The sequence below is a fragment of the Carica papaya genome, chromosome 5, assembly GCF_054855325.1.
Source record: "Carica papaya isolate Zhongbai chromosome 5, ASM5485532v1, whole genome shotgun sequence".
In the NCBI taxonomy this organism is placed as follows: Eukaryota; Viridiplantae; Streptophyta; class Magnoliopsida; order Brassicales; family Caricaceae; genus Carica; species Carica papaya.
Window position 1 is genome coordinate 1,966,674 of NC_142313.1, and position 27,303 is coordinate 1,993,976.

The 27,303-nt window shown below is 35.9% G+C and overlaps 2 protein-coding genes across 12 annotated transcripts; one reads left to right on the forward strand and one right to left on the reverse strand.

Moving 5' to 3' along the window:
* Nucleotides 1–212: 212 nt before the first annotated feature.
* On the reverse strand, nucleotides 213–6,892 carry ASHH3 (histone-lysine N-methyltransferase ASHH3). Of its 5 annotated transcripts, none has more exons than XM_088219972.1 (16): nucleotides 6,618–6,892; nucleotides 6,442–6,501; nucleotides 6,314–6,354; nucleotides 6,168–6,237; nucleotides 5,581–5,710; nucleotides 5,139–5,250; nucleotides 3,687–3,786; nucleotides 3,157–3,235; nucleotides 2,885–3,056; nucleotides 2,721–2,801; nucleotides 2,390–2,564; nucleotides 1,800–1,827; nucleotides 1,618–1,708; nucleotides 1,070–1,118; nucleotides 905–991; nucleotides 213–650 (listed from the first exon to the last, which is right to left on the reverse strand). In XM_088219972.1, the coding sequence occupies exons 4-15, from the start codon at nucleotides 6,183–6,185 to the stop codon at nucleotides 920–922; spliced, it is 1,107 nt and encodes a 368-aa protein (XP_088076098.1). In that variant the 5' UTR covers nucleotides 6,186–6,237; nucleotides 6,314–6,354; nucleotides 6,442–6,501; nucleotides 6,618–6,892; the 3' UTR covers nucleotides 213–650; nucleotides 905–919. The 5 variants fall into 5 exon arrangements, 3 of the variants coding, with proteins under 3 accessions (XP_088076098.1, XP_021907030.1, XP_021907031.1); XM_022051338.2 differs by having other exon boundaries at nucleotides 213–638; nucleotides 6,618–6,891; XM_022051339.2 differs by having other exon boundaries at nucleotides 213–638; nucleotides 6,435–6,501; nucleotides 6,618–6,891.
* Nucleotides 6,893–15,645: 8,753 nt separating this feature from the next.
* LOC110821507 (Peptidase family C54 protein) lies at nucleotides 15,646–22,855 on the forward strand. 7 transcript variants are annotated; one of them, XM_088219883.1, is made up of 10 exons: nucleotides 15,655–15,842; nucleotides 18,735–18,804; nucleotides 18,879–19,270; nucleotides 19,362–19,447; nucleotides 19,613–19,663; nucleotides 20,294–20,673; nucleotides 21,456–21,594; nucleotides 21,957–22,012; nucleotides 22,100–22,170; nucleotides 22,272–22,855. In XM_088219883.1, exons 3-10 carry the CDS (start codon nucleotides 19,078–19,080, stop codon nucleotides 22,490–22,492), a joined length of 1,197 nt encoding a protein of 398 aa, XP_088076009.1. In that variant the 5' UTR covers nucleotides 15,655–15,842; nucleotides 18,735–18,804; nucleotides 18,879–19,077; the 3' UTR covers nucleotides 22,493–22,855. The 7 variants fall into 7 exon arrangements, with proteins under 7 accessions (XP_088076012.1, XP_088076011.1, XP_021907058.2 ...); XM_088219884.1 differs by having other exon boundaries at nucleotides 18,887–19,270; XM_088219880.1 differs by having other exon boundaries at nucleotides 18,748–18,804.
* Nucleotides 22,856–27,303: the final 4,448 nt, after the last annotated feature.

The window sequence follows — 27,303 nt, forward strand, 5'->3', positions numbered from 1 at the left end:
CGTCCTCGCCGATTCCTCGGGGCCGAACCATAATGTCGTCTCCCTCACTCAAACCAAATCAACAACCATGACGAGAAGAATCTTGGACCTCGGCCAAAATGATTACAATATACACGTAGTAATCGTGGAAAAGACGTGATACACAGATTTGAATATAATCTAAAATCCTTTCCATAACCAGAACGAAACAAATTACAACAACAATTGTTGAATTAAGACAAAAGACTACAAAGGCATATGCATATATGTATGAGATCATTGTCAAGACTTTTTAGCAACCACAATAAAGACGTAGAAACATCAGCCTTCGCCGTTAGCTTCTATAACCCATTTACCAGTTCCCCCAAATGATAACATATATATATATATATATATATAAATCATTGAATACAAATTATAAATTTCTTTATTATGGATGGGGAATATAGAAGGGAGAAATGAATGAGAAGAAAGTATGAAGATTACTACAACAGTCTTTCTGTTGAACCCTGTGGGCGGAAGATTTCTTTACCAGCGCAAAAAGGGTTACCTTGACACAACAACAATCTTGTCAACCCGTTTGAAGCAAGCTAGATCTTTATGTCAGTGCAGCAGAACCGGGACTAAGTTGAGTATAACAAACATTTTCCTTTCTTAACCTGCAATGTAGGCTAGAAAGTTAAATCCTTATGGTGTCTACTTATTGCAAGTTCATTAGTGAAGGTCTCTGTATCAACTTAGTGAAAACCGGTGTAAAGTGGATAATGAGCATTAATGGCGTAACTTCTCTGTTTGCTTTTGATTCCTCAAATTTGCTAAAATGAAAAGATATAATTGCCTCAAAAGGGAAGTCCAGAAATATACATGCATGTTTTCTTGAAGGTGAACAAGAAAGAAAGAACCAATCAAGTAGGAATGTACCTACCACATGATAATAACATCACAAAGATACAAGCTCCCAGTCCTCTTTTGACATGTCAAGAAATTCAACACTGCCATCTTCAAACATTATCTGCAACATCGTAGATGCAGTTACGTATAATCATAATGCTCAGTTAATACAAATTAAACAAACTAGCCTCTATCTTACCGTGTGTTTTCTTGAATATTTATCAAAATGTTTAATTATTCCAAAATACCTGGAAAAAAACATATTTAAGGAGAAAATAAAAATTGAGTACCATCATAAAGAATTAATAAAGATTTTAAAAAAAGAAAAAGTGAAACAGAAGTAATAGCAATTTACTCAAAATTAAATCCATCAAGACACAGAATCCATAAATAAAACCTTAAACACATAACCTTTATCCAAATGAACATCTCCCATCAAATTATCATTAATAGGTCTCACCCAATTAACAGGTCTCACCCAAAAAATAGAACAAAGAAAGAAAAATATTAACTTTCAATCCTCCAAAGATTTTCATCTGGGCATCTATCCTGTAATGCAAAATTTTTACTGTATCTATCCTGTAATCCTGTAAGTACACCAGCAGAGCTGCTTTTTAAATAAAGATAGGTAGAGAGAGAGAAAGATTACAAAAATTATTCTAGTTATATGAAAAAATTGTTTTCCCAAAATAGTACATTACACAAAATAAAATAATGCAAAAGAATGAAACAAATGTGGGAAAGAACCTCTGGTTCATGGGACGAGATATCCTGACTACTTCACCAATGCAATTGTGAAAGCAGATTTGGCGCCGGCCGTGAAAAAGCTGCGAGCTTCCTAAAGCATAAATAATGTCAATTACAAATTTCCAATCCATTAAACATGAAGGTGCAAAATCATAAATGCAGCATTGAGGAAAGTATTTTACCTATATGCAAATCCCCATTTTGACACACCTAATAAAAAACCAATCCACAATAAGCCCAAATTTTAGGAAAAAATCTTCAAAATGAGCAGTAAATGACCAAGCTAAGAAGCTCAAAGTTGAAATGCTTCAAATTGTTAAATGGACATTTCAGTAGCAACTTGAAAACTAAGACATGAAAGAGCATTGCACCATCTACAGGGTCTGAATCATATCATTTACCAAATGACATGTATAACATCAATGTTAAGTAGAAATGAGGATCTATTGGAGGTCATGCCAACCTCACTTTAGAGCTAGAAGAGAGAAATGTAGCAAGTGGAAGGACATGATGAAGAAACTAACAATCTTGGAGATAATAATCAAAACCTGACAATGTATTTACTGCAGGCAAAATTTGACAGGAATATGACCTACTTGAAATGGCTATGACAAAAAAATAACCAAAGATTATACAAAAGACTAACATGAGGCACATGCTCTCTGAACGTAACAGTAGTTAAGAGGTTATTCTGCATTGTTGATTTGCCATCAAAATTAATATGGAAATTATCACTGGAGCCAAAAAAAAGTCACTACAGAAACAGACATACATCTTTTCCCATAATATTTGTTATAAATTTGGTAGAGTTCGCTGCCACTTGGCATGCTACTAGCTTCAAAGCAGCATCAGAAGACATTTTGGGCTTGTTCAGTTTAACCCCAAGCTTCTGCCTGCATCCCGCAGCACCACAATGGCAATCTTGATCTGCACCAAATTGAACAAATCTGCTAAACTTGTTAGATTGGACTGAGAAAACAAAAGTTGTAGATGAAATTAATCTACTATGCTCGTTATAAATTTTGGTATGCTAAGTTAAACTCTGCTAATGTATACATGTGTGCAATCGGGAGTAAATTAAATAGCTGTTCAATTGTTCATACTGGTAATCATATGTCAAGTGCTCGCCCTTTTGTATGTCACGAGTAGCAAATATGCCAATTCTTGTTTCACCATCAATTATCCTTGAGAAGAAAATTGGAAGTAAACATGATCAGCCTACAAACTAAAAATGGTGAAAAAATCAACAATAGGGTCAGGAAAAAACCATTTCTGCATCTCGGTATTGGGACAGCAACTGTGATTTATATATCTTGATTTGTTTCCCTTAAATGTGGCATCAATTACCATATCCCGATTGATTTCACACAAGTAAAAGTTGGTTTCTCCACGATGTTTCATCTTCCAGAGCCTTTCCTCACAAGTTTTGTCATCAATAACTGCCTTATCAAAAGATTGACCACTAATCAAGAGATTGTGACAATACTAACTTGGATGCAAGAGGAATAGATTCACAGAGGGGACAAACTACTATCTCACCTTCACCCACATATTCTATAACAAATTCTCCTTGCTTAATGTCTTCATCTGCCACAATCCCGGACCCACATTTTTCAGTCTACAAGCAAACTTCACGTCTTGAGTAAACATAAATCAAAATATATCAACAGCAGTAGACATCAAACAAAATGCAAACTATCAATAGGACTGAGGATCAATTTTACAGGCTAAAGCTAGCTTTCAAGAAAAGAACAACTGCCTCAGCATATATTCAAAGTAGAAACAGACGGAGAAAGGGGAACAGGTGATGTTGGGTGGCGAAGGGATGAGGGGGAAAAAGACAGGTAGAATGAAGAAACAACTAGTTTTCCCAGATACAAAAAATCTGCATACAGCAAAAATGCCTCTGAGACATTCCTTAAAATCATGCAAGTTATGTTTCAGAGATTATCTCTTGATTCCCCCTTGCCTACCATACGAAATTGAGAATGTGACTCTAATATTTCTTGCATGTATTGCATACATCATTCCTTGCATGGATGCCTCTAGAAAAAGTCAAACAACTATACCGTTACAATTTTCATTTTTTTAACAGGCCGGTGTTGGAATGGCTTGTTAAGGCATGCGCTTCCACACTTGCAGCCCGAGGAGCAGCTTGACAGTAACATCCTGTAGAATAAGAGCACTCAAATCATGCATAAAAATTATCTGGGAAGCATATAGCATAACAATTCAAAAATACAAGTACAGAAGTTAATAAATATAGCAAACAGTATCTGCAACACATTTCCTTGTATGACCTGGCGAAGGCATATAGCATAACAATTAAAAAATACAAGTACAGAAGTTAAAGAGTATCTGCAACACATTTCTTTGCATGACCAGGAAAAGGCAATTTGTCCATGAACTAACAACTCAAAGTGTAGATAAGGCTTTAACAAACACAATCACAGTTGTAAAAATATTGTAGATGGCAAAGGATATCATTCTTCACATACTTTTCTTTCTGTGAAGAACAAAAACAATCAAAACCAGGGCTATCAATAACTGGAAAAACTACATAAATCAATTCAAGTTCCATTAGTAAAGACAAAAACTTAAATTATATTTTACATCAGCTTATCTGTTATAAACACTAAATCAAAACTAACAGTTTGGCATTAATAATCAAATATGCATAAGATTGCAGATTTCTCAATCAGATGGACGGTGACACTTACAAACTACTAAAAATAAGGAAGCAATATACAGATCCCTGAGGACAGCACATGTACCAGTAATCAATGACAGTTTTCCTTTCAGTCATTCAGTAAGAGCTCTTCTCCATAGCATGCTTTAAACAAAGTTTTAGTAAAATATCATTTTCTTAAGGAATCTTAGCCACCAATAATAATTGTAATACAATGAGCATCATGAAATCCACATGGGCACACATTAACCATCAATCATCATTTCTTTTTGATAGTTGTAAATATAGGAGCACTGCAGCTGATAGGTGGATTGAACCTAGGAGCCTCTAGTGGACGTAGATACACTTGGCCATCTGATGAAGGCTGTCTGCCTCATCAATCAAGCATCATCTTTGTTATGATATTGTTCAGACTGAATTAGACAATTTCACAGTTAGTTGGGCATAAAACCTCCTCCCGTCTGCTTTTACTTGTCTAAAGGTGCCCTCACTAATATAAGTAGGCTTTCACTATTATAAAGAGGCAGAGTGTAAAGCGCACAATGTGCATCATTCAGCATCAAATATCTCAGTAACTGAAATCTATAGGTGAATCCTGGAAATAGTTATTATAATTTTTTAACAAGTACTGAATGGGAATGAATAGGTAAAGATGGTTTTATGGTCTGAAGGAACAGAAACAGGTGAAGGTATGTCTACGAAGAAGTACCACTAACTGTAATGGCCTCTCTAAATCACATAAACTTCAAATTTGCAGTCATAGAATAGATAAAAATTCTGTACCAAATCCACAAGACAAGGACATGCACAATGGAAACTGCACAAAACTTACCCACAGTGGCAATCTCTACCGCACACATCAGAAGAGCCGGGCAAAAGGGTGCAGGAACAAAATATGCCATCATCCTCAAGGCGCCTTTTGACCTTCTTAGTCATGTATATATCTTCCATTTCAATTAAACAAAAGCAAAATTATGACAGCGAAAGAGAAGAGGTGGGGTAGACTGCACAGAGAGAGAGAGAGAGAGAGAGAGAGAGAGAGAGAGAGAGAGAGAGAGAGAGGAGATTGAGGAAGGAAGGGGAAGCTTGATGTAAGGATATATAAAAGCAGAGGAAAATCATGCCATTAGCAGATACAAGAGCATAAAACTAAATCCTAAATACCATTTTCAATCAGCAAGATCAAACAAAAACTGGAGAACTAAAATATAATTTATGTGAAACATCAAATAAATCGAAAAAGAATAATTTTCAAACTAATTACAGAAGGATACTGCGCTTTATGAAGATGTATGGTGTAGGCTTCCATTTATTGAACCATTCTGGCAGTTCAAAGTCAACAGGATCCCCAATCTGCTTCAATAACATGTTGAATGCATGTCCAATGCGTACGCATTCAGAATTCTGATGAACAATAGAAATCACAGTCACTTAGAGTATAAAGAAAAGGAAAATGCCAACCTTTAATCAACCTAGTTAGAAATCCATATGCGTAGAATGATAACTTATTTCAGAATCTCGGTCCATGGTTACATGGTTGACCAGGACTATTTGATTGGCAGAATGGAATCATGACAAAAATTTGAATGGACCAATCAAGTTTCTGGCGTCCACCACATCATGGACCCATGCTATGTACATAATTTTTCCCAGACAAGGTTTTCGAAAATCAAATAATTCCAAGCAGCAAACACTGTGAATGCTTTCTTTTGTGTAAAAGTGTTGAAATATTTCAAAGAAACAAATAAATCCAGTATTTAGAGAAGAATTTGTTTTTTACATACAGAGAAGTGTTTCATTCAAAATGATGCAATCAACTTGTTTTATAAACTTCTACATGTTAAAGAGACAAGATAACCACCTTCTTTGTGGCCGGCATTGTCTCGATCCCCGAACAAGCTTAACCACGTAGAAATGAAAATGACAATTTACTACACATAAAAACACAGAAATAAGCACTCCATCAAAATCATAACGAAACATAATTCAATTTCGACTAATAACTACCAAATTCCAGTCGAAGACGCTCTCCCGTAAATTCATGAACCCTGCAATGCAATTGACATCGTAAGCCCCACCACACAAAACCAAAATCAAAATGCATATAGCAAAACATCAAGAATCAAACCTCTAACCTCTGTTTCCCTCTCTCCGCGCGTCAGTTCAAATGTATAAAAACTGAATTTCCCGCTCCGCTATATGGTGATTCAGTAATGTCATGAAGCCAAGAAGAAATCAATCCAATATAAAACAGAACGAAAACCTAATTCCAACGGAGAAACTGGAATGAGGAAGAGAATAATCTTTTTACCTTTAGGAGAAGAAGAAACTTGGAAACGAAGACAGATCTCAGAGGTGTGGTTTTGCTCGGTTTTTCTGCAACACCAAACTCATCATTTCTCTGAGTCGAGAGTCCCGAGTGGTGAGTGGGAGAGGAGGAGGATATCTAGGTGGTATGTTGCGCCTGAAACCGTACAAATCAAAACCTAGCCACATCTGAGCGGCCTAACCAGTTTTCATCCCCTACTTGTAACTCTTCAGGTTCCCGTTCATCGTTCATGCTATCACTGATAAGTCGCGTGCGGAGCACGTGAATTCAAGTCTGATGTATACATATAAAATGAATACGAATAAATGCGGCACGTTAATTCTTTTAATTTTCAATTTTCTTGAAATAAAATAAATATTATACATATAAAAGGAATATCAACAAATCTAACAGGGTAATTTTAAAAATAAATAATATTTCAAATACTAATTATAATTATATGTAGTATATAATAATAAAATATTAAACATTATTATTCACTTATATAAAAGCAAATATTTAAACAATTTTTTAAAAGTATTAACTAATAAATTACCACCAACAACTAAAAACACACTTCTTAATTATTTATATGATCAATATAGATTTAAAATTCATTGTCGAATTTTTTTTGTAAAGACTCAGAACTTAAAAAATAATAAGATAATAAATTAAATGCGGAAGTGAAATAATATAGTTTATAGTTTACATTCCTTACATAAAAATTTATAATGTCTAATAGTATTACGAGAATATCCCTTATAAAAGAACAAACAAAAATAATAATAATAATTAAGTATTTTAGAACGATCTTACTAGCTTCTGAAGGGAGTCTAGTTGGTGAACTTATTCACAACCCTCTTATTGATCGGGATTTGGGTATTAGTCTTTTTGATTTGAAATAGTTAATGAAAGGGTGAGCTACACTAACTTAGTAAAAATATCACACTACTCACCGATACATAAACTGAATGTTGGTAAAAATTATAAAAACAATCAATGAAGCTTTTGATTTAAGTAAATTCATTTATCATAAATTAAATTATTTATTGCATATATTTACTGTTATGAGATTTTCAAAATCGACTTATAGAGACAATAACTCAAATAACATCTCAATCTCATTTTCAAGTGAAATATAACAATAATTTTCTTTTTTTATTTGCTTACTGGTATCTCTAGGGGCTTATAGGGATGTCGTACTACGCGTGAACCGATACCCAACATTGTCAACTAACTGGCCGTCTCTATACCCCATCCGATATGAACGCCAAAAATATCATCCCTCAATACCTTATTCGGTATGATGGTGAATAGGATCGTCCCCATACCTCATTTGGTATGAGCGCCAAAAATATCATTTCTCGCTACCCTGTCCGGCACGAGGCAATATTCACGATAGGGTTCCCTATATACCAGGTCGATCCACCATCTCCCAAGATATTCAGTAAGATTATCATTTATTAATTCACATGATCAAACAATTTTCCGTTTGCATATTAATTACTAATTTTACAAATCAACCACAAATCACACTAGACAAGCAATATATATATATTAAGGAAGCACAACTGAATCATTCAAGTATTTTAGTATATCATCATGTATTTAAAGCTGTAAATTCAACAATAAGTTATATAGGATAACAAATAAATGACTAACCAGTTTTCAACTCCATTAGTAACCAGTAATAATTCTCGAAGTTTTTTAAATTATACAAAATACTATATTATTGATTATTAAGTTTCAATTCCATAACAGAGAATAAGGTGATAGATTCTTATATAAAACACCGAACTTTTTACTGCGCCTATTGGCGGTCTTCAAATTTTTTGAATTTTCTTACGGAGATTAAAACACGTTTTACATACCTAAAAATACCCCCAAAAATTTAAAATTGGTGTTAAAAAATATTTTTCGGCTAATTTTAGAATTTCGACACCGTGGCACCGCCTAGCTTCAGCAATGGCACTGCCGCAGTTTGCCTCAACTTGGCCATTTTTTGTCAGTTTTAACCGATTTTGGCCAGTTTTATACCCATCTATGCGATGAAACATGTTAGAGGGCCTTAGTTGGCCCAAAAAAATCAAAAAATAAAAACCTACTTGCAGTGGAATTTTTCGGTGCGGTGGCTATGCCAGCTCACATTCGTAGTTGAGCATTTTTCTTCGATCAACATATAAAAAATAGAGTGGTGAACACAATTGTGAAAAAATTACACGAAATGAGAAATGAGAAGGGGCTCATTGGAGGCAGTTGCGAATTTTGTTCGCGGCGGTGCCGCCCGTAATTTTCAACTCATCTGTCGTTCCTTTTGCTCTGATTTAGCCATGGGGGTGCTCAGAATCAAATTTCGAGTGAATAGAAGAATTTTTACTTTTTTTGGCGGTCAAAGGTGGCTCCGGCACAGCGGTCGGCTCCATTTTTCAGCGGTTGGTTCTTCTTCTCTAGCGGGAAGTTAGCAGTTAGGGTTTGGGTTCGGTGTGATGCGAAATATTTATATTTATCTCGCGTAAATCTAGATCTTTCATCGCGTTTGATCTCAATCATTCGATCGCGTTTAAAAATGAAATGAATTTGAACTATTCATCGCGATTTGATCTTAACCATTCGATCACGTTTAAAGAGGAAATGAATCTGTATCGTCCATCGCGTTTAATCGCAACCATTTGATCGCCTTGAGGAGGGAACGGATCCGAACTGTCCACGCACGTGAGAACACTTCTGGACTGTCCGATCGCGGGGCATGTGGATCGCCAGCGTAGCCTTCCGTATGATACCGAGTTAGCGTGTCTTGCCACACGGCGTGCTTTATTCGTTGGGACTATTGACTTAGCGGTCCTACGTGGCACAATTTTTTTTAATTACATTCTGATTCTCAGTTTTTAATTTTTCTTTCAAAAATACTATACGAACTCAAATTTTTATCTATTTTTCTCAAAATTATTTTTAATTTCATCATTAACTAATTAAAATTAAAATTTATTAATTTCAAAAATAAATTTATATATATTTTTATGTTAAAATTAATTTTATGCTAAATTATGAGCCCGAGTCTTACATTTTTAATGTAGTCGAAATAAAAAAAAAAACAAATTAGATGCTTGTTAAATAATAATAAAAAAAACTTATTTTTAATTATTGTTTACTAAATTTTAATATAAATTGCATATGACCATCTAATGTACAAACTAATTAATTTTATAAAAATATAATAATATGTAATCTAAATATTTAAAGTATTTATATGATAATATTTGGATAGAAGTGAATCAACATGACATAGAGAGCTTAAAATCTGTATTTACTATCACTACTTGTTTATATAGAGGAGAAGAAACAACTTATTGCATGATACATATGAGATTTTTTACCATATTTTTTTAGCTTGGACAACATCATACTAATATTTAAATTCAAAACTACACATGGTAAGAGTATCCAAGACATGAGTTAGCGTGATGGGTTCCATAACCATGATGTAACAACCCTGAAAATCAAAAAAAAAATATATAATAATTTAAGTGCAGAAGCAAAACAAAATGTTAAGGTTTACATCTCTTACACAATAACTTAAAAGTACTAAACAAACATTATAGAATGAATTCTCTGAAAGAAATACGAGAAATAAGAAAAATAATAGAAAATAAAAAATATCTAACATCTACTCGCAATCTTCTTGCGGATCGGGCTCTGGAACCAAGTCTTCTTAATCTGAAATGGTTAAATAAAGAATGAGCTACACTGGCCCAGTAAGAATATCATACTATATTACCGGCACAGAAGTAAAGGTTGGTATAAAATCGAAAATCACTAATTGAGTATTAAATTTAGTAAATTTATTTATCAATAATAAAATCATTTCTCGTTCACTAAACATAGTGGAATTTATGAAAACAACCTATAAAAATAATAATACCATACAGATCATAATTTAATGCACAATTAGCAATATAAAATATATTATAAATTCATATCCATTAACAATAAACTAAATCATAACTGTTCCTCATTTCACCGGCCTAGTAGTATCCATGGGGGTTCATAGGGGTGTCCCTGCTACACGTGAACTATTTCCCTTAATAATATCAATTACGGGGCCGTCCTATACCCCGTCCGGTATGAGCGCCAAATTACCAAGTCTCCATACCATATCCGGTATGAGACAATATTTACAGTAGGGTTCCCTATGAACCCGATCCGTCCACCATCTCCCAGGATATCTAGTGAGACTGTCATTCTATATGTTTATTTAATCACACCCATTTCCTGTTTTTCTTTAGTCTCGGTTACCAAATCAAAAATAATCACATAAACAAATAAACATGTATCCGGTAATGCAATTATGTCTTAAATCCCAAAATCAAACAGTGGTCAGGTAAGACAGTAATACATGTATTTAAACCATAAAATAGATAAACCAGATACCATCATACTTTTAGACTGTAAAATAAATCAGCAGGGAACAATGTCTGGTTCGGGCTCCATTAGCAATCCGTAATTAATTATACACATCTATTTAATTTGTATAAAATACCGTATTATTATTTATTCAAACTTCAAATCTATGATAGGAAATAGGGTGAGGGGTCCTTACTCGATTTGACACCGAAAAGCTAAATGGTTTACTATACCTACGGGCGGTCCCTAGGTTCTCCGAATTTTTATCCGAGAATTGAAACGCGCTTATGGTACTTACAAATGTTCCAAATAAACCCAAAATAAGTCTCAAGACCTGCTCGGCCAATTTCAAAAATTCGACACGGTGGCTCTGCCGTGCTCCGGTGACGGCAGTCTACCTCGGGTCAACCGTTTTTGACAGAATTCGGTCGATTTTACATCGATTCCTGCGAGCACACACGCTAAAGGGCCTCGGTGGGCTAAAAAATACAAAAAATCGAAACTCACTGGCGGTGGGGCTCTCTAGTGCGGCGGCTCATCCGGTTTACGTTGTGGTTGGGTATTTCACTTCGGTCAATCTGTAGAGAAGAAAATGGTGATCACAACGATGGAAAAATTACACGAAACGGGAATCGAAAAAGGCCTTATCAGAGGCAGTTTGTGAAATTTCCCACGGCAGAATCGCCGGGCTTCGGCGGTATTTTTCGGCCAATTGGCCGGTTCTTTCACTCCCATTTAGGCATGGGTGGGTTTAAAATTGAATTTCGTACAAAATGAGAAATTTTTTACCTTTTTGGCGGTTGAAAAGGGTTCCAGTGCGGCGGGGGGTGGTAGCGGTCGGCTCTCCGGCGGCTGGGTTGTCTTCTCCGGCGAGGGGTTCTGGCGGTTAGGGTTAGGGTTTGGGTGCGAATGAGGTTATTTATACCCATCTGCTTTTGATATGAGCCGTCAATCGCTTTTGATATGAACCGTCCTATCGCGATTAAATAAGGAGTGAACTGGACCGTTCATCGCGATCCAATATGGGTCGTCCGTGCGCAATTTACTCTGGGCAGTTTAATCGCGTGCACGCGGATCGCCCACGTGGCTCTCCCCCGCGTGGCCTCCCACGTCAGCACCTCTGCCACTTGGCGCGTCCTGGTTGGTCGGAGTTGCTGACCGGGCGTCTGACGTTGCATAATTTTTCTAAATTGTATTTTAACCTCCGAGTTTTGATTTTTCTTTCAAAAATACTCCTAAAACCTAATTTTTCACCCATTTTTTTCAAAATTATTTTCAATTTAATCTTTTATCAATTTAATTAATTTTTTCATTAAATTAAAATAAAATAAAATATAAATAAATAAATTAAATAACTAAAAAATTATATTTATTAATAAAAAAAATTTTAGTTGAGTGTTACACATGATGTGAAGTGGTCAACATTATCTATTAATTAGGTCAAATTTAGTGTGAATGAGTTAAACCGAGACGATCTTGGTAATGATATAGCTGAAGGTATCATTTGCGACAATTATAAATGATGTTTGTTTATTTAAATACAACTTTAGACGTAACAATCAAATAATTACTAAATTTGTTACTGTTTTATAAAGTTTTAAAATAACTTAAAATAAGTTAATCAAGAAACTTATTCTTGAAGTTGACTCTCATACTCTCGATTGAAGCCACCGATTATTTGACTATCCTAACAAAATTTGTAGCACCCGGAAAGGAGGAGGAAAAAAAAAAAGAAAGCCACGTCAGCAGGCCCGGTCAGCAGTCCCGGCCAACTGGGGCCTGTCACGTGGCAAGACCACGTCACTCCGAAAGGTAGCCACGTTGGCGATCCGCGTGGGTGAAATCCGACGGCCCAGATCAATCGCGCGATCGGACGACCCAGATACAATCGCACGGATGGCCCAGATTCAATCAAAAACGAACGGCCCAGATTAAAACAAAATGGACGGCTGAGATCAAAAGGCAAGGGGTTATAAATAGAACCCCCACACCAGACCACAAACCCTAGCCGCCTGCCGCTCGCCGGAGAAGACGAACCAGAGGCCGACCGCCGCCACCCGCCGCCGCACCGGAGAAATTTCCGACCGCCGATTGAGGTAAATTTCATACCCCCGACTCGTTTTTCCACGCTGATTCCTCCTATGGCCAAATCGAAGTCAAAATCCTGGCCAAACAGCCGGAATACGCGGCCAAAGACCAGCGGCGCCGCCGCGCCCCCTCTCGGTTTTTGCATCCGACGAGGCCCTTCCCGGCCTCCGTTCGATGCGATTTTTATATCACCGTGATCACCATTCTTTTCTCTACAGGTTGACCGGAGCCGAATCACCAAAACACGAACCTCGCCGGAGAGCCGCCGCACCCGAGAGCGCCGCCGCCGGTAAGCTCCGTTTTTCCGTGATTTTTTTGGCCCCCCGAGGGCCCTAGGGTTGTTTTTTCACAAGGACCGATGCGAGTGTGGCCGAATTCGGCCGAAAACGGCCGAAAACAGCCAACCCGAGGCGACTCGCCGCCGCGTCGCCGGAGCACGGCGGAGCCGCCGTGCCGGAGTTGCGATTTGGGCCGAAAGAGGCCCTGGGCCTAATTTGGGTTTTTTTTGGAACACGTGCAGGTACTGTTAGTGTGTTTCAGTTCCCCGGGAAAAATTCAGGGAAAATTAGGGACGGCCTGCAGGCGCACTGTGAATCGTATTCGGATCCCGAAAACAAGTAAGGACCCCTCACCCTATTTCCTATCACGGTATTAAAGTTCAAAACGATAAAACGGTATTTCTTGAATTAACGAATGGGTGAAATTGCTTAAGGTGGCTAATGGAGCCCGAGTCTAGTGTGATTGGTGATTTACTGTTATTTGACCTGTTTACAGCTTTAAATGCAAAATGAGGTTTGATGTGCTCATTTTACAGATTTGTGTGCATATACTATGTTTTTATTAATTATGGGTTGAGTGACTGAAAAACTGATACTGTATGTTGTCTGTTTGGCATGAATTACGATTTGCTTGTTTAAATGTGAATTGATGATGCTGACTGAGGAAAAGGAAAATGAAAGATTGTGTAGACTGATAATTGTATTATGGGGTTCAGCCTGACTAGATATCCTGGGAGATGGTGGACGGACCGGGTCCATAGGGAACCCTACCGGGATTGTGGTCTCACATGCCGGACGGGGTATGGAGATCTTATGGTTTTGGCGCCCATACCGGACGGGGTATGGGGACGGCCCGTTTCACCCTCATACCGGACGGGGTATTGAGGTTTATGGTTTTGGTGCCCATACCGGACGGGGTATGGGGACGGCCCGTTTCACCCTCATACCGGACGGGGTATTGAGGTTTATGGTTTTGGCGCCCATACCCGACGGGGTATGGGGACGGCCCTGGAAACTGATTGTGAATGTTAAAGGTTAACGGGTAGCGGAACCCCTATGGACCCCCACGGATACTAGTAGGCTGGTAAATGAGAAAAAGATATGTTGTACAATGATTGAATTACAAGAGGCGTGATAAGTGTTATGTTTTACAGCTTATATTATTCAATGATTATGATAATGTTATTGTTTTTCTTATATTGTTTTCATAAATTCCACCGAGGTAAGTGGATGGTAAAGGTTTTCATGTTAATAAACGAGTTTGTTGTAAATTATGCTCCATTGGTCTTTTTGTGTTTTTTCTACCCACCTTTACCTCCGTGACGGTGAGATATCGTGATGTTCTTACTCGGCTAGTGTAGCTCACTCCTTATTTAACCATTTCAGATCAGGAAGTCATGGTTCCCGAGCCCGTTCCGCAGGAGGACGACGAAGGGGATGCCTAGAGACTCTGTAGTCATACTCATAGTTTTATTTTCGAGTTTCTCTCTTAGTTAGTTTAATCTTTTATATTTTAAGTATGTTTTTGGTTTTTCGTGTAAGGGATGTTAACTGAAATTTTGATCTCGCTTCCGCATTTGATATATTTAAATACTCATTTCATTTTAATATTTCTGGGGCCGTTACAAAATTGCCCTTGCTCCCCCTCTTCACACGCTTTTATGATTAAGAACCATACGAAAGATCTCCTAACTCGTGATTATAGTAAGTAAACATATGTGCCAATCATTTTACTAAATCGTTTTACTAATCGAGTTCACCAAATCACTTAATGCATTGCCCACCTCGCCCATGCTTGGGAAGACTTCATATCCTATATTGACTTAAAACTTTTATGATACGTTTTAGGTAATGGGTTTGATGCTTTTCTTATTTTTTGTTAATATATATATTTTTTAAAATAATATTTCTAATTATATAAAATAATAAAAATAATAGAAAAAAAATTAATAAAATATAAAAAAATGAGTATAGAAAAAACTAAAGTTTATGTAGTTCATAATTCCAGAATTTATGTTTAATTAAAAGTCAAAACACAAAACAATATTATTATTCTCCCATTAAATTATATTATTGTGTATATTATTTTATTATATATATAAAAAAATTATATAATAGATTATAAAAATTATAATTTTTTAATCAATTATAAATATCATAATTAAAGCATAATTTGTTCTACTTAATAATTTTCTAAGAGGGATTTTTTTTTTTTAAAAATAAAGAATTAAAAGAAGAACATAAAATTCATCAATAATTAAAAAAAATTAAAATCAGAATTCCATCTTTAAAAAATAATAAAAATCTATCCCGTCTGGGAAGAAAGCAATAAAGAGGTGGAAATATTTCGGCTGTTGATGTTGTTCGTTGGTCTGGGCAATTTTGTTTCTGTCTCCAAACAGAAACACAAGCAGAAGCAAAAGAAGAAAATCATTCTTGAATCAGTTCATCAATCAATCAGGTAACCGCAGTTAATTTTTTATTTATTTATGAATTTCTGTTTGAATTTCGATTCTAATTCGTTTGTCAGAGGTTTAAATCAGCGCGCAACTTAGCTTTTTGCTAGCTGCGATTATATCTCTTTAGGATTTTCTTTATTGCTCTAGTCCCCTTTCGTGTGGATTTTGCTGGTTAATAAGACGTAATCTGGCGATGATTGATGCACGTTTCGTGGATTTTCTATAGCTGGGAGATTACGTTGTGAACTACTGCAGATAGACTGTTGTTACGTGCATATAACTCAAAATTACTTGTGCGTTTCGTAGATCCTGACTTACCTTCTCGTTTAGGACGTCAATTTTGGCGTGGTTAGTTGGTAATTTGCTTAAGTTCTTCGGAGATCATACCAATGGTCTTCAACTTGCACGGTATTTGGTCATGGAATTGTGAGTAGGGAATGTTTTGAAGCTCGCTATCCAATTCTGAGTACTGTTAAATATCCAACGTCATGAATGTCACTTCCAGTTTGGTGTTGAAATTTGATAGAGATGGTGTTCAAAACACACAGGTGTTTGGGGATGGCAAGCTTGTTTTTATTTTGTTTAATTTTTGTTTATAGCTCATTTGTTAGTGGATTAGATAAAAGGAGTTGATGTAGGTTATCAATTAAGGGAATCTCAGAAGGGTGGAGGGGAGGGGGGATTGGGGAAGTAAACCTACTTGTTCACTTTATCTTTTATCCCAATTGGATAGATCTTTTTTCCATTATTCTTGTGATGCTAGGCAGGGATGTGAAGGATAGGGCTACTATTGCGGGCATCAATTTCTGACACAAATGTAAAATCGAAATTAATGATCAGTAATGGAGTGGAGAAAAGACTGAACTTGGGTTTGCATTAGATTTTTACCAATGATTTGAGCCTGTTGGGCTGAAACTCCTTTATGTTGCTGTCGAAGATGATATGATTGCTGTCAAAAAGCATTGGTAACATTACATATTTCTTCAATCCTCAGATATAAGGTACTAGAACGTAAGAAAATAATACTAGAAGGAAGTAGCGGACAGAAGTCAAAGAAACTAGATGAGTAGTCGGATATTTTTGGCTTATATATAACTGAAAATATGAAATTTTACCTAGTTATGCAGTTTTCCCATGTAACTTTCAGATGCAAGGTGTCTTAGACTATCTTCTCCAAACAGCTACCTCAGTTTACTGATGTGGGGAGGAGAAGTGAAACCTGTTACCTGTAACCTACAGCTTGAAGTTTCTTGTAAAATGATAACGGTTTGTGTTCCTTACTGCACCTGCATGACTTTAGGTTAATAACAAGATATTTGGGCGAGTATTTTAGGAATATTGGACACATGATAATCTAATGGGGGCAATTCTATTTTATGTAGTTGAAATAAGTAGTTAGATGAAAGTTGTTCGATTGGGTCTATCTAATGCATTGAGATTAGCTATTTCTTTCTCTTTCTGTTGGTAGAATTTGACCCTAAGAGCTGCATGTAGCTGCCCAGTTATTTAATGATGTAAGCTACAGCCAGAGAAAAGTTTGTTTTTTTTGTTTATTGACCGGATATATCTGCTCAAGACCATTCTCAAAGTTGCCCTAAATTACTGAACTGTTACCTGTTCTTTTTATGTTTTTGAGAGAGAGAGAAAAAAAAAGTGAGATGTCAATATCAGGAGAAGCATGTTTTAGAAATTGCAAGTCTGTTTGCTAGGTACGGTGAGTGGTATTGGTATTGAGCTTTGTCAAACTTATTAAAAGACTTATGGCTGCATATGAACAGTATATATATGTAGTGAAGCTGCTTGAGTAATACATGAAAATTAAAACTGAGATTATCGGCAGTATTGAGCTTAATATACATAATTCATGTTGCTTGAACGTTAGTGTGGGTATAAGGTCTAAATCCGACACTTGACACACATGTTAGGCATGATGACCTAGAACTAGAGGTTACAGTATATGATAACATAAAGACAATGATTAAGATTACAAGTTTAGGAGTTAAAAAACAAACAAAAAAATTGGTTATTGAATGTCCAAATATTTGAGTATTTTTTGTATTAACAAATACTCAAATAACTTATATTACTTATTCTTATCATTTGTTTTTTTTTTTCATTTTCATTACAAATGTAGATCTATATCTTTCTTTAATACGCCAGGTAACTTATATATTATTCTTATCAATTCTTTTCTTTTCGTTTTCATTATAAATGTAAATTTATATCTTTCTTTTGTACTAAAGCTGTATATTCTTATATATGAGATCAGCTTACCTTTCCATAGGTTTATATTAGCTTTATTATTTTCCATATAAAATAAATTTGAAGCATTCATACTCAGTTTTTGGACTCTTACTAACCAATGCTTGTATCTTTAACCATAACTTATTGAGTTAGACTCTTAGGTTGATTTTGGCTCAAAGTTTAATTTCATGGAATAGAAATAAAAATATAATATGTAAGAGATAAAAGTTTGAAAGAAAATACCATTCAAATTCCTACTACATTATATGTTCAACTCAAGTTAGATGTTATTATGATTCTTTCCCTAACAGGTGGAAATACAAATCCATCTTTGTGAAATTGAAGATTTGAGTAAAGTTGATTTGATTATACATCAAATATGTAAATCACAATACATTTTTATATATCAAATAACTAAGATATAAGGTTTTTATGAGAGAGAATAAGCTGACCAAGCATAACATCTATATCTACACCCATACTAGACACACGCAAGTCCGAGCAACATAGTACATAATTAGAAGCTCCCTGTGTGCATTATATACGGATTTTTCCTTGGCTTTTTTATGATATTGATATGATAATTAGTTATATGTTCGGGAAAAATATTGATTGTCTTTATTTTGTTCAGAACTCACCAATTGTTTTAGCTCTTGATTGCAGATAACTTGAGTTGCTTCTATGAGCCAATTGTATCACCATAGGCTGCTGCCTGTCTAGGTAATGAAGGGTTTCCGTGAGAAGGTTGTTGCTTCAAAATGCTGTTCTAGAAGTACAACTGATACCTTAAATAGTTCTACAGCATCTGTAGGTTCAGATTCAGGATCTAGTGACGCTAAGATTTCCAAAGCTACCTTATTGGCAAGTTTCTTCACATCTGCTTTCTCAGTCTTTGAAACACATAGCGAGGCATCAACTTGTGAAAGGAAGCCAGTGCACACTAAACAAAATGGGTGGACAGCAGCTGTGAAGAGAGTTGTGGCTGGTGGCACAATGAGGAGAATTCAAGAGCGTGTTTTAGGCCCAAGCAAGACAGGCATTTCTAGCTCAACTGTTGACATATGGCTTCTTGGTGTGTTATATAAAATTTCACAGGATGAATCCTCTGGGGAAGCAGCTGCTGGCAATGGATTACTAGCATTCAAACAAGATTTTTCATCACGCATACTGATAACATATCGTAAAGGTCTGTGTTACTAAAACTTGTTCTTACACGATGTGTTGAAACCAGTAGATTAGAGTTGTTAGAAGGACTATTTTTGGTTTGTTCTTTTCAGGCTTTGATCCTATTGGAGATTCAAAGTTTACCAGTGATGTAAACTGGGGTTGCATGCTTAGAAGCAGCCAAATGCTTATTGCTCAGGTATGCCAGTAGAGTGGTTTCAGCATGATCATAGTCCTCTTTCCGCATGAATTCTAGTTGATTGGTGGCAAAGTGATGATTTTGATTGCTTTTAAAAGAAATTTGGTCTCTTATAATTGTGTTTTCAGCCTAGTTTGTGTATATAACAACATTTTACTTGTACAGGCATTAATTTGTCATAAGCTGGGGAGGTGCTGGAGAAAATCTGTCCCCAAGGTAGGGTGATATGGTATCTTGATGGTCTTCTGTTTATGGATGCCTCTTGTCATCTGTGTTCTATCTATTTTTACATATATTTATACCGCTGTAAATTATAATTATGGCTGGTATATTGAAATAAATATTCAGGTCATAAAATACATTTGTAAAGGCCTTTTAGAAGTTCACCATTTTATGTTGTGATTAAAATGTACTTTAAAAGGGAATTATTATCTCTTCTATCTTTTCCATATCTTGTGTAGCAAAGTAACAATTTAATTGGTATTATAAGTGTACTGATTTAAAAATCTTAAAGCTGAAGTCTAATCTTGTAAATAAGACCAGAAAATTCATAATTTATTATGCATATCTGAATCTAATAAAGGCGTTGTGCAAATGTACTAATGAACACCAACAACTTTATCAAGAGCGCCTAATATATTTGTTCACTGCATAAGGGGGTGCCAGACAACAAAGTTACCAAGTATATTGATCAACTTGTGATATAAATTATTCCAGTAAGCATATAGTGCTGTACTTATTTAGTATTGCTAAAACAAAAATCTGGTTGATCTTGAGATATTGACATCAGTGAAAGTTCAGTTGCCAAATAGTTTTGTTAATATCAGTGCCATTCTAATAATGCAGCCTTTGGAACAAGAATATCTGGAAATCCTGCAACTGTTTGGTGATTCCGAGGCATCTGCATTTTCTCTCCACAATCTTATTGTTGCTGGGAGGACTTATGGTCTAGCTGCTGGGTCGTGGATAGGCCCATATGCCACATGTTGTGCATGGGAGTCTCTAGCCCGCAGTAAGAAAGAGGAAAGTAACCTTGAACATCAGTCCCTTCCAATGGCTGTTTATATAGTTTCTGGTTGTGAAAATGGGGAGCGAGGTGGGGCTCCAGTTGTCTGCATTGAAGATGCTTCGAGACATTGTTTGGAGTTTTCAAAAGGTCAAGCTGACTGGACACCAATTCTTCTACTGGTTCCTTTGGTTCTTGGGCTTGAAAAAGTAAATCCCAGGTTTGTAGCTTAGATTTTTATCTACTCCATAATGCATGATTGAGTTTATTTAATTTGTCTTCTGATGGCAAATGATATTTGGTTCCTGGGTTGGAAAACTGAGAGATAAATCCAGTACAATATGATTATTATTTGAGTAGCGCATAACCCAAAATAGCACCATAATTTTTGAGTAAACGGGCTATCTATATCTTTCCTACGTCAAGTACTCGAGTCCTGTTTATAGCCAAAAATAGCCCTATAATTTCTGAAGCAGACAGGCTATATCATGCCCGGTAATTTAATATTTGTCATGTATGCATTAATATAGGGATTATCTTTGCATCCAATCACTTTTTGGGTAATTTGGAAGGAGAGAAACAGAAGAGTGTTTGAGATAATAGAGAGTGAGATACCTAAAATTAGGAATAGATGGATACAATTATTTTGGCTCTTTGATTTTGGGTCATGACATTTATAGGATGGAGGATTTTGATAATGTCATAGATATACTTAGTTAGATGTAAATATTTGTAAATTGGAGGTACCACCTTGGTGCCATATTATTTATGGACATATTATACTTTTTTACTTCAGAAAAAGAAAACTTCGCACAATCATAGTGGGTTTTATGTTTCTGTTCATTAGAGGCTATGCCCTGTTGCAAACTGAGATTAAGCACGAGTTCTTGTCTTTATAAACCAGTTGAATTTCCTTGTTCTTTTTTTTCTGAACTTTCACCTGAGGAAATTGATTGTTGCACTTATTAGCTCATGTAAGGAATTTTTTTAATGTCATGTCAGATATATTCCATCTTTGTGGGCAACATTCACCTTCCCTCAGAGTCTTGGCATATTGGGTGGGAAACCCGGTGCCTCAACTTACATTGTTGGTGTGCAAGGAGATAACGTTTACTACCTTGATCCACATGTAGTTCAGCCGGTAAAGCACAAGTTTATCATATCTTTTTAGTCATTTGTTTGCGTATTAATCTATATGTTAGATGCCTGAGCTCTTGTACACTTGTGGGGATGTTTTATGACTATCAACTTGCTCTTCTTCTCTGTAATGCATCATAAGTAACATGATAAATGTGAAATTGTCGAGCATCATAAAAGCTAATTGCCTCCAATTACGAACATCAATTTTCCTAGGAGTCCAAGATTTTAAATTAGAAAAGAAAACATTTGATACTCTTTTAAACCATTCTGGATTGTATGTTTGCCATAATTTTATTGTACTTATTATTCCATTATGATGACCCTGATACTGATTGCAGTTTTCTGATGATGATTGATAATTAGGTAGTTAAAGTCAGCAAAGATAATCTAGATGTGGATACTTCGTCTTATCACTGCGAGTAACCCTCTTGCCGAGACTAAAGTTGTCATTAATTTTTACCTAAGCTAATTACTAAGATGTCCTTTTCTTTAAATAATTGCTTCAGTGTTATACGTCACATTTCTTTGGAGTCAATAGATCCATCTTTGGCAATTGGATTTTACTGCCGAGACAAAGGTTCAGCAGTTGTTTCTAGCTTAATTCCTTTTACAATTTTATTTTCTTGTTCCAGCATTAGAGCAAAACCTCAGTTAAGCCTATCTTTTCTCACCTGACAGATGATTTTGATGATTTTTGTTCCCGGGCATCTAAACTAGCGAAGGAATCAAATGGTGCTCCATTGTTTACTGTGGTTCAACACCATAGTTCTTCCAAACCAGTTAACTACAACAATATCTTGGGCGGTAGCAGCAGAGTTGGCGAGGATGATTCCTCAGATGCCATGCCCGTAATTGACGCAGAGGGCTGTGAGCACGAGGATGACTGGCAACTCCTTTGATCGGAACTCATTTGACAGGTTACAAAGGCTAGCGGTTGCAGGTGAAGGTCGTATGCTAGACTTAATGTTGCCGTATCCGATGACTGACTCCACGTTAAGCTCCTCGCTAGCAGAACCTTGGATAACGAGTTCCAGCAAGTCGTGATCCTTATCGTTTTGCATTTGTTGAATTTGATATTTGTAGATCACATTGAATTAAAATGATTCTTTCTTTAAAAATTATTTTCAAGGTGTTCATAAGCAGCCCGACGTTGATGTTGTAAGATTAATACAGGTTTTCCACACTGCAGTTTTCTTTTCTCGAGGCTTACCCTTCACAAGTACTAAGTTCCTGTTATATAAAATTATTTTTATTTTTGACTCTGTTTATATATTTATTTATTTATGAAATTAGGTATGCAAGTAGTGTTTATTGAATAATTCAAGTATAAAAAAAAAAAATGAAAGTCAACTTTTATTTTTTTATTAGTTATAAAGATTTTGGTATTACGTGGATATTTTGGTTAAAGTGAAAAATAAAAATAAAAATAATATTAGGAAATTTCTTCATACGAGGTTAAACCAAGCTTAATAGGAGATTATTTTATTAAAAACAAAAAATTAATTAGGAAAGTAGCCAATGAGATTAATTTTTTTTTTTTAATTATTTCTATAAACATGATTTATTGGGTATATGTATAATTGTGAGAAAACCCAAATTAAAATACTAATTTAATTGTGTTATTAATACTAAGTCAACAGTATCATTTTTCAATGGAGATTGGTATTAGTATGCAATTAACAAAGATAAAAATTAATTTTCGAATTAATTAGAACTTCTTAGAGTGTGAACTTGTAGGTCTCTTATTCCACGATGTCTGTTCGGCCAACTTCTGTGCAGATCATTACTGGGGCATGTTTTATTTCTTTAGTTGAAAATAAGATCCAACAATCACGCTCCAATTACAAAATTTTGACCAAAAATTAATTATAGTATATGTATATATGTATGTATATATATATATATATATATATGTTCATACACATGTTGGGCGGGCGTACTCACACGTGAAAGCAAAATGTAGTTTTGTTTAATAAACATTGATTATAATCACTCACATTTTTTTTTAATAAAAGAAATACGAAAATATAGAATTTATTATTTATAAATATAATAAGAATTAATTGTGATTAATTTATAATATTTGATTTACTAAAATAAATAATTTAATTTATTAGTGTATTAATAAATTTGTAATGATAAAATTTGGCTTAATCATATTTATCAATAATTAAATTTTTTAATTAAAATAGTTACAATATAATAAAAAAATTGACATAATATTTTATTATTTTTTAAAAAATATCAAGTTAATTTATTAATAAAAATAAATAAATTAATTAAATATTACTTATATAATTGTTTAATAAGCACTAATTATAATTCCTCACATTTTTTTAATAAAAAAAATACCAAATTAATTTATAAAATTATTGCAGTTTAGTTAAAAATCAGAAGTTCTAATGTTACTGAGAATATATAACTTGTCATTTATAAATGTAGTATAGATTAGCAGTGATTAATTTATAATATTTAATTTAATTAAATAAATAATTTAACTTATTAGTGTATTAGTAAATTTATAATGATAAAATTGAGTTTAGTCAAAACGTATTCGGACAGAAAAAAATATTTCTTAACAATTAATCTTTTAAAATTGAATTTATAAAGGCCTGAATTTTTTAAGAAAATAAATTTATAACTTAAATACGAAAGCGAATAATAGAGTTTAAGATTTACATTTTTTATGCAATAGTTCAGAATGTCCAATAAGGATTTGGGAATGTATCTTCTAAAAAACAACGGTAATTAAAGAAAAACGAATAAATAAGCATCTTATAACAATTTTCATTAGTACTTGAAGGGAGTCGGGGTGGTGAACTACTCACAACCCTCTTACTGATCGAGATCTGGATCTGGATCTTAGTTTTCTTAATATGAAATAATTAATGAAATGATGAGTTACACTATCCCAGTAAGAATATCACACCAATCACAGATACAAAAAACTGAAGATTGGTAAAAATTAAAAAACAACTGATGGAGCTCTTGCTTTAATTAAGTACATTTAACATAAAAACGTTTGTTTGATACATACAATTATGAGTTTTCCAAAATTAACCTATGAAGACGTGGGTAATGGGTGTCAAACATCCAATTCTCTCGATACCCCGTCTGGTATAAAAGTGAACTATATCTCCAAAACATTTTCAGTATGGGACTTCTCAGCCCCGTCTGACTGAGGTGACGTTCACGGTAAGGTTCCCTACGTACCGAACCCGTCCGTTCTTTTCCTAGGTACTAGTAAGTCTTTCACATAAAGATTCTCATCAAGTAAAACAACCAACAAACACATACCAATAGCTCATATTATATTTACAGATCAATTAGACTACATTTGTAACACCCATTAATTTTGTCATTTATTATTATTATTTTTAATTAATTTTTGAATTTATTTTATTTAGTTTATTTTATAATTTTTGAATTTTAATTGATTTATTTAATTTAATTTAATTTAATTTAATTTAATAAGAATAAAAATAATAATAATGATAAAATTGGGTAAAAATATTATTAGGATTTAATTGAAATTGATTTTGGGAAAAAGGGGTGAAAATTAGGATTCTGTGAGTATTTTTGAAAAGAAAATCAGAAACCGGATGTCAAAACGCAATTTAGAAAAATTGTACCACGTCAGCGCCACGTCAGTAGCCACGTCAGCGACCCAGTCAGCAGCCCTGGCCAACCAGGACCTGCCACGTGGCAAGACCATGTCGACCCAGGAACGGGCCACGTGGGCAATCCGCATGCGCGTGATCGGACGGCGCAGATGCGTTCCCGCGCACACGGACGGCCCAGATTAAGCTTGCGCACGGACGGCCCAAATGCAAGCGCACGGACGGCTCAAATGCACGCGCACGGACGACCCAGATTCAATCGCGCACGGACGGTCTAGATTTAATCAAAATGGACGGCTGTGATCAAAAGGTAAAAGGGTATAAATAGAACCCCCCACACCTGACCACAAAAACCCTAGCCACCTGCCCTCGCCGAAGAAGACGAACCAGACACCGGAGGAGCCGGCCGCCGCCACCCGCCGCCGCACCGGGGAGTTTTTCGACCGTCGATCGAGGTAAATTTCATACCCCCGGCTCGTTTTTCAATGCTGAGTTTTTCTGTGGCCAAATCGGAGCCAAAATCCTGGCCAAACGGCCGGAAAACACGGCCGAAACCCAGCGTCGCCGCCGCGCCCCTCCTCGGTTTTTGCCTCCGATGAGGCCCTTCCCGGCCTCCGTTTGATACAATTTTTATATTACCGTGATCACCATTCTTTTCTCTACAGGTTGATCAGAGCCAAATCACCAAAACACGAACCTCGCCGGAGGAGCTGGCCGCCGCCACTCAAGAGCACCACCGCCGGTAAGCTTCGATTTTTCGTAATTTTTTGGCCCCCCAAGGGCCCTAGGATTGTTTTATCACAGGGACCAATGCAAGTGTGGCCGAATTCGGCCGGAAACGGCCAAAAAACGGCCAACCCGAGGCGAATCGCCGCCGCAAGCGGCGGCGCCGTTGCCGGAACACAGCGGAGCCACAATGCCGGAATTGCGATATTGGCCGAAAGGGGCCCTGGGTCTAATTTGGGATTTTTTGGGACACATGCAGGTACCAGTAGTGCGTTTCAGTTCCCTGGAAAAAATTCAGGAAAATTAGGGACAGCCTGCAGACGCACTGTAGAGCCGTATTCGGACCCCGAAACAAGTAAGGACCCCTCACCCTATTTCCTATCACGGTATTAAAGTTCAATAAATGATAAAACGGTATTTCATGAATTAATAGATGTGTGAAATCGTTTAAGGTCGCTAATGGAGCCCGAATCTAGTGTATTTGTCGGTCAATTGTTGTTTGTCTATTTTACAGTTTTTAAATGCAGTATGAGGTCTGATGTTTTCATTTCATAGTTTCGTGTGTATATATTACTGTTTTATTGATTATGGGTTGAATGACCGAGAACCCGATGTTGTATGTTGTCTTGTTTGGCATATATTACTGGTTTGCTTGTTTGTGTGTGAATTGATGATGCTGACTGAGGAAAAGGGGAATGAAAGGTTATGTAAATTGATAATTGTATAATGTGGTCAGCCTGACTAGATATCCTGAGAGATGGTGGACGGACCGGGTCCGTAGGGAACCCTACCGGGATTGTGGTCTCTCATACCGGACGGGGTACGGAGACCTTATGTGTTTTGGCGCCCATACCGGACGGGGTATGGGGACGGCCCGTTTCACCCTCATACCGGACGGGGTATTGAGGTTTATAGTTTTGGCGCCCATATCGGACGGGGTACGGGGACGGCCCTGGAATCTGATTACAAGTGTTAAGGGTTCACGGATAGCGGGACCCCTATGGATCTCCATGGATACTAGTAGGCTGGTAAATGAGGAAAAATATGTTGTGTAATGATTGAATTGCAAAGATGTGACAAGTATTATGTTATACAGCTCATATGATTTCATGATAATGATAATGTTATTGCTTTCGTATATTATTTTATGAACTTCACCGATGTAAGTGGATAGTAAAGGATTTTATTATTGATAAAAGAATTTGTTATAAATTATACTCCATTGGTCTTTTGTTTTCCACCCACCTTTATCTCCGTGACGGTGAGATAGTGTGATGTCTTTACTGGGCTGGTGTAGCTCATTACTTATTTAATCATTTCAGATCAGGAAGATATTGTTCCCGAGCCCGTTCCGCAGGAAGACG

Coding starts and splice junctions, on each gene's coding strand:
- LOC110821507 (XM_022051366.2), top strand. CDS start 18,808: ATGAAGGGTTTCCGTGAGAAGGTTGTTGCTTCAAAATGCTGTTCTAGA. Junction 19,271..19,361: donor ACTGATAACATATCGTAAAG/GTCTGTGTTACT, acceptor TGTTCTTTTCAG/GCTTTGATCCTATTGGAGAT. Junction 20,674..21,455: donor CTTGAAAAAGTAAATCCCAG/GTTTGTAGCTTA, acceptor ATGTCATGTCAG/ATATATTCCATCTTTGTGGG.
- ASHH3 (XM_088219972.1), bottom strand. Junction 3,236..3,686: donor AAAAAATGAAAATTGTAACG/GTATAGTTGTTT, acceptor GTTTGCTTGTAG/ACTGAAAAATGTGGGTCCGG. Junction 1,709..1,799: donor AAATGGGGATTTGCATATAG/GTAAAATACTTT, acceptor TTTATGCTTTAG/GAAGCTCGCAGCTTTTTCAC.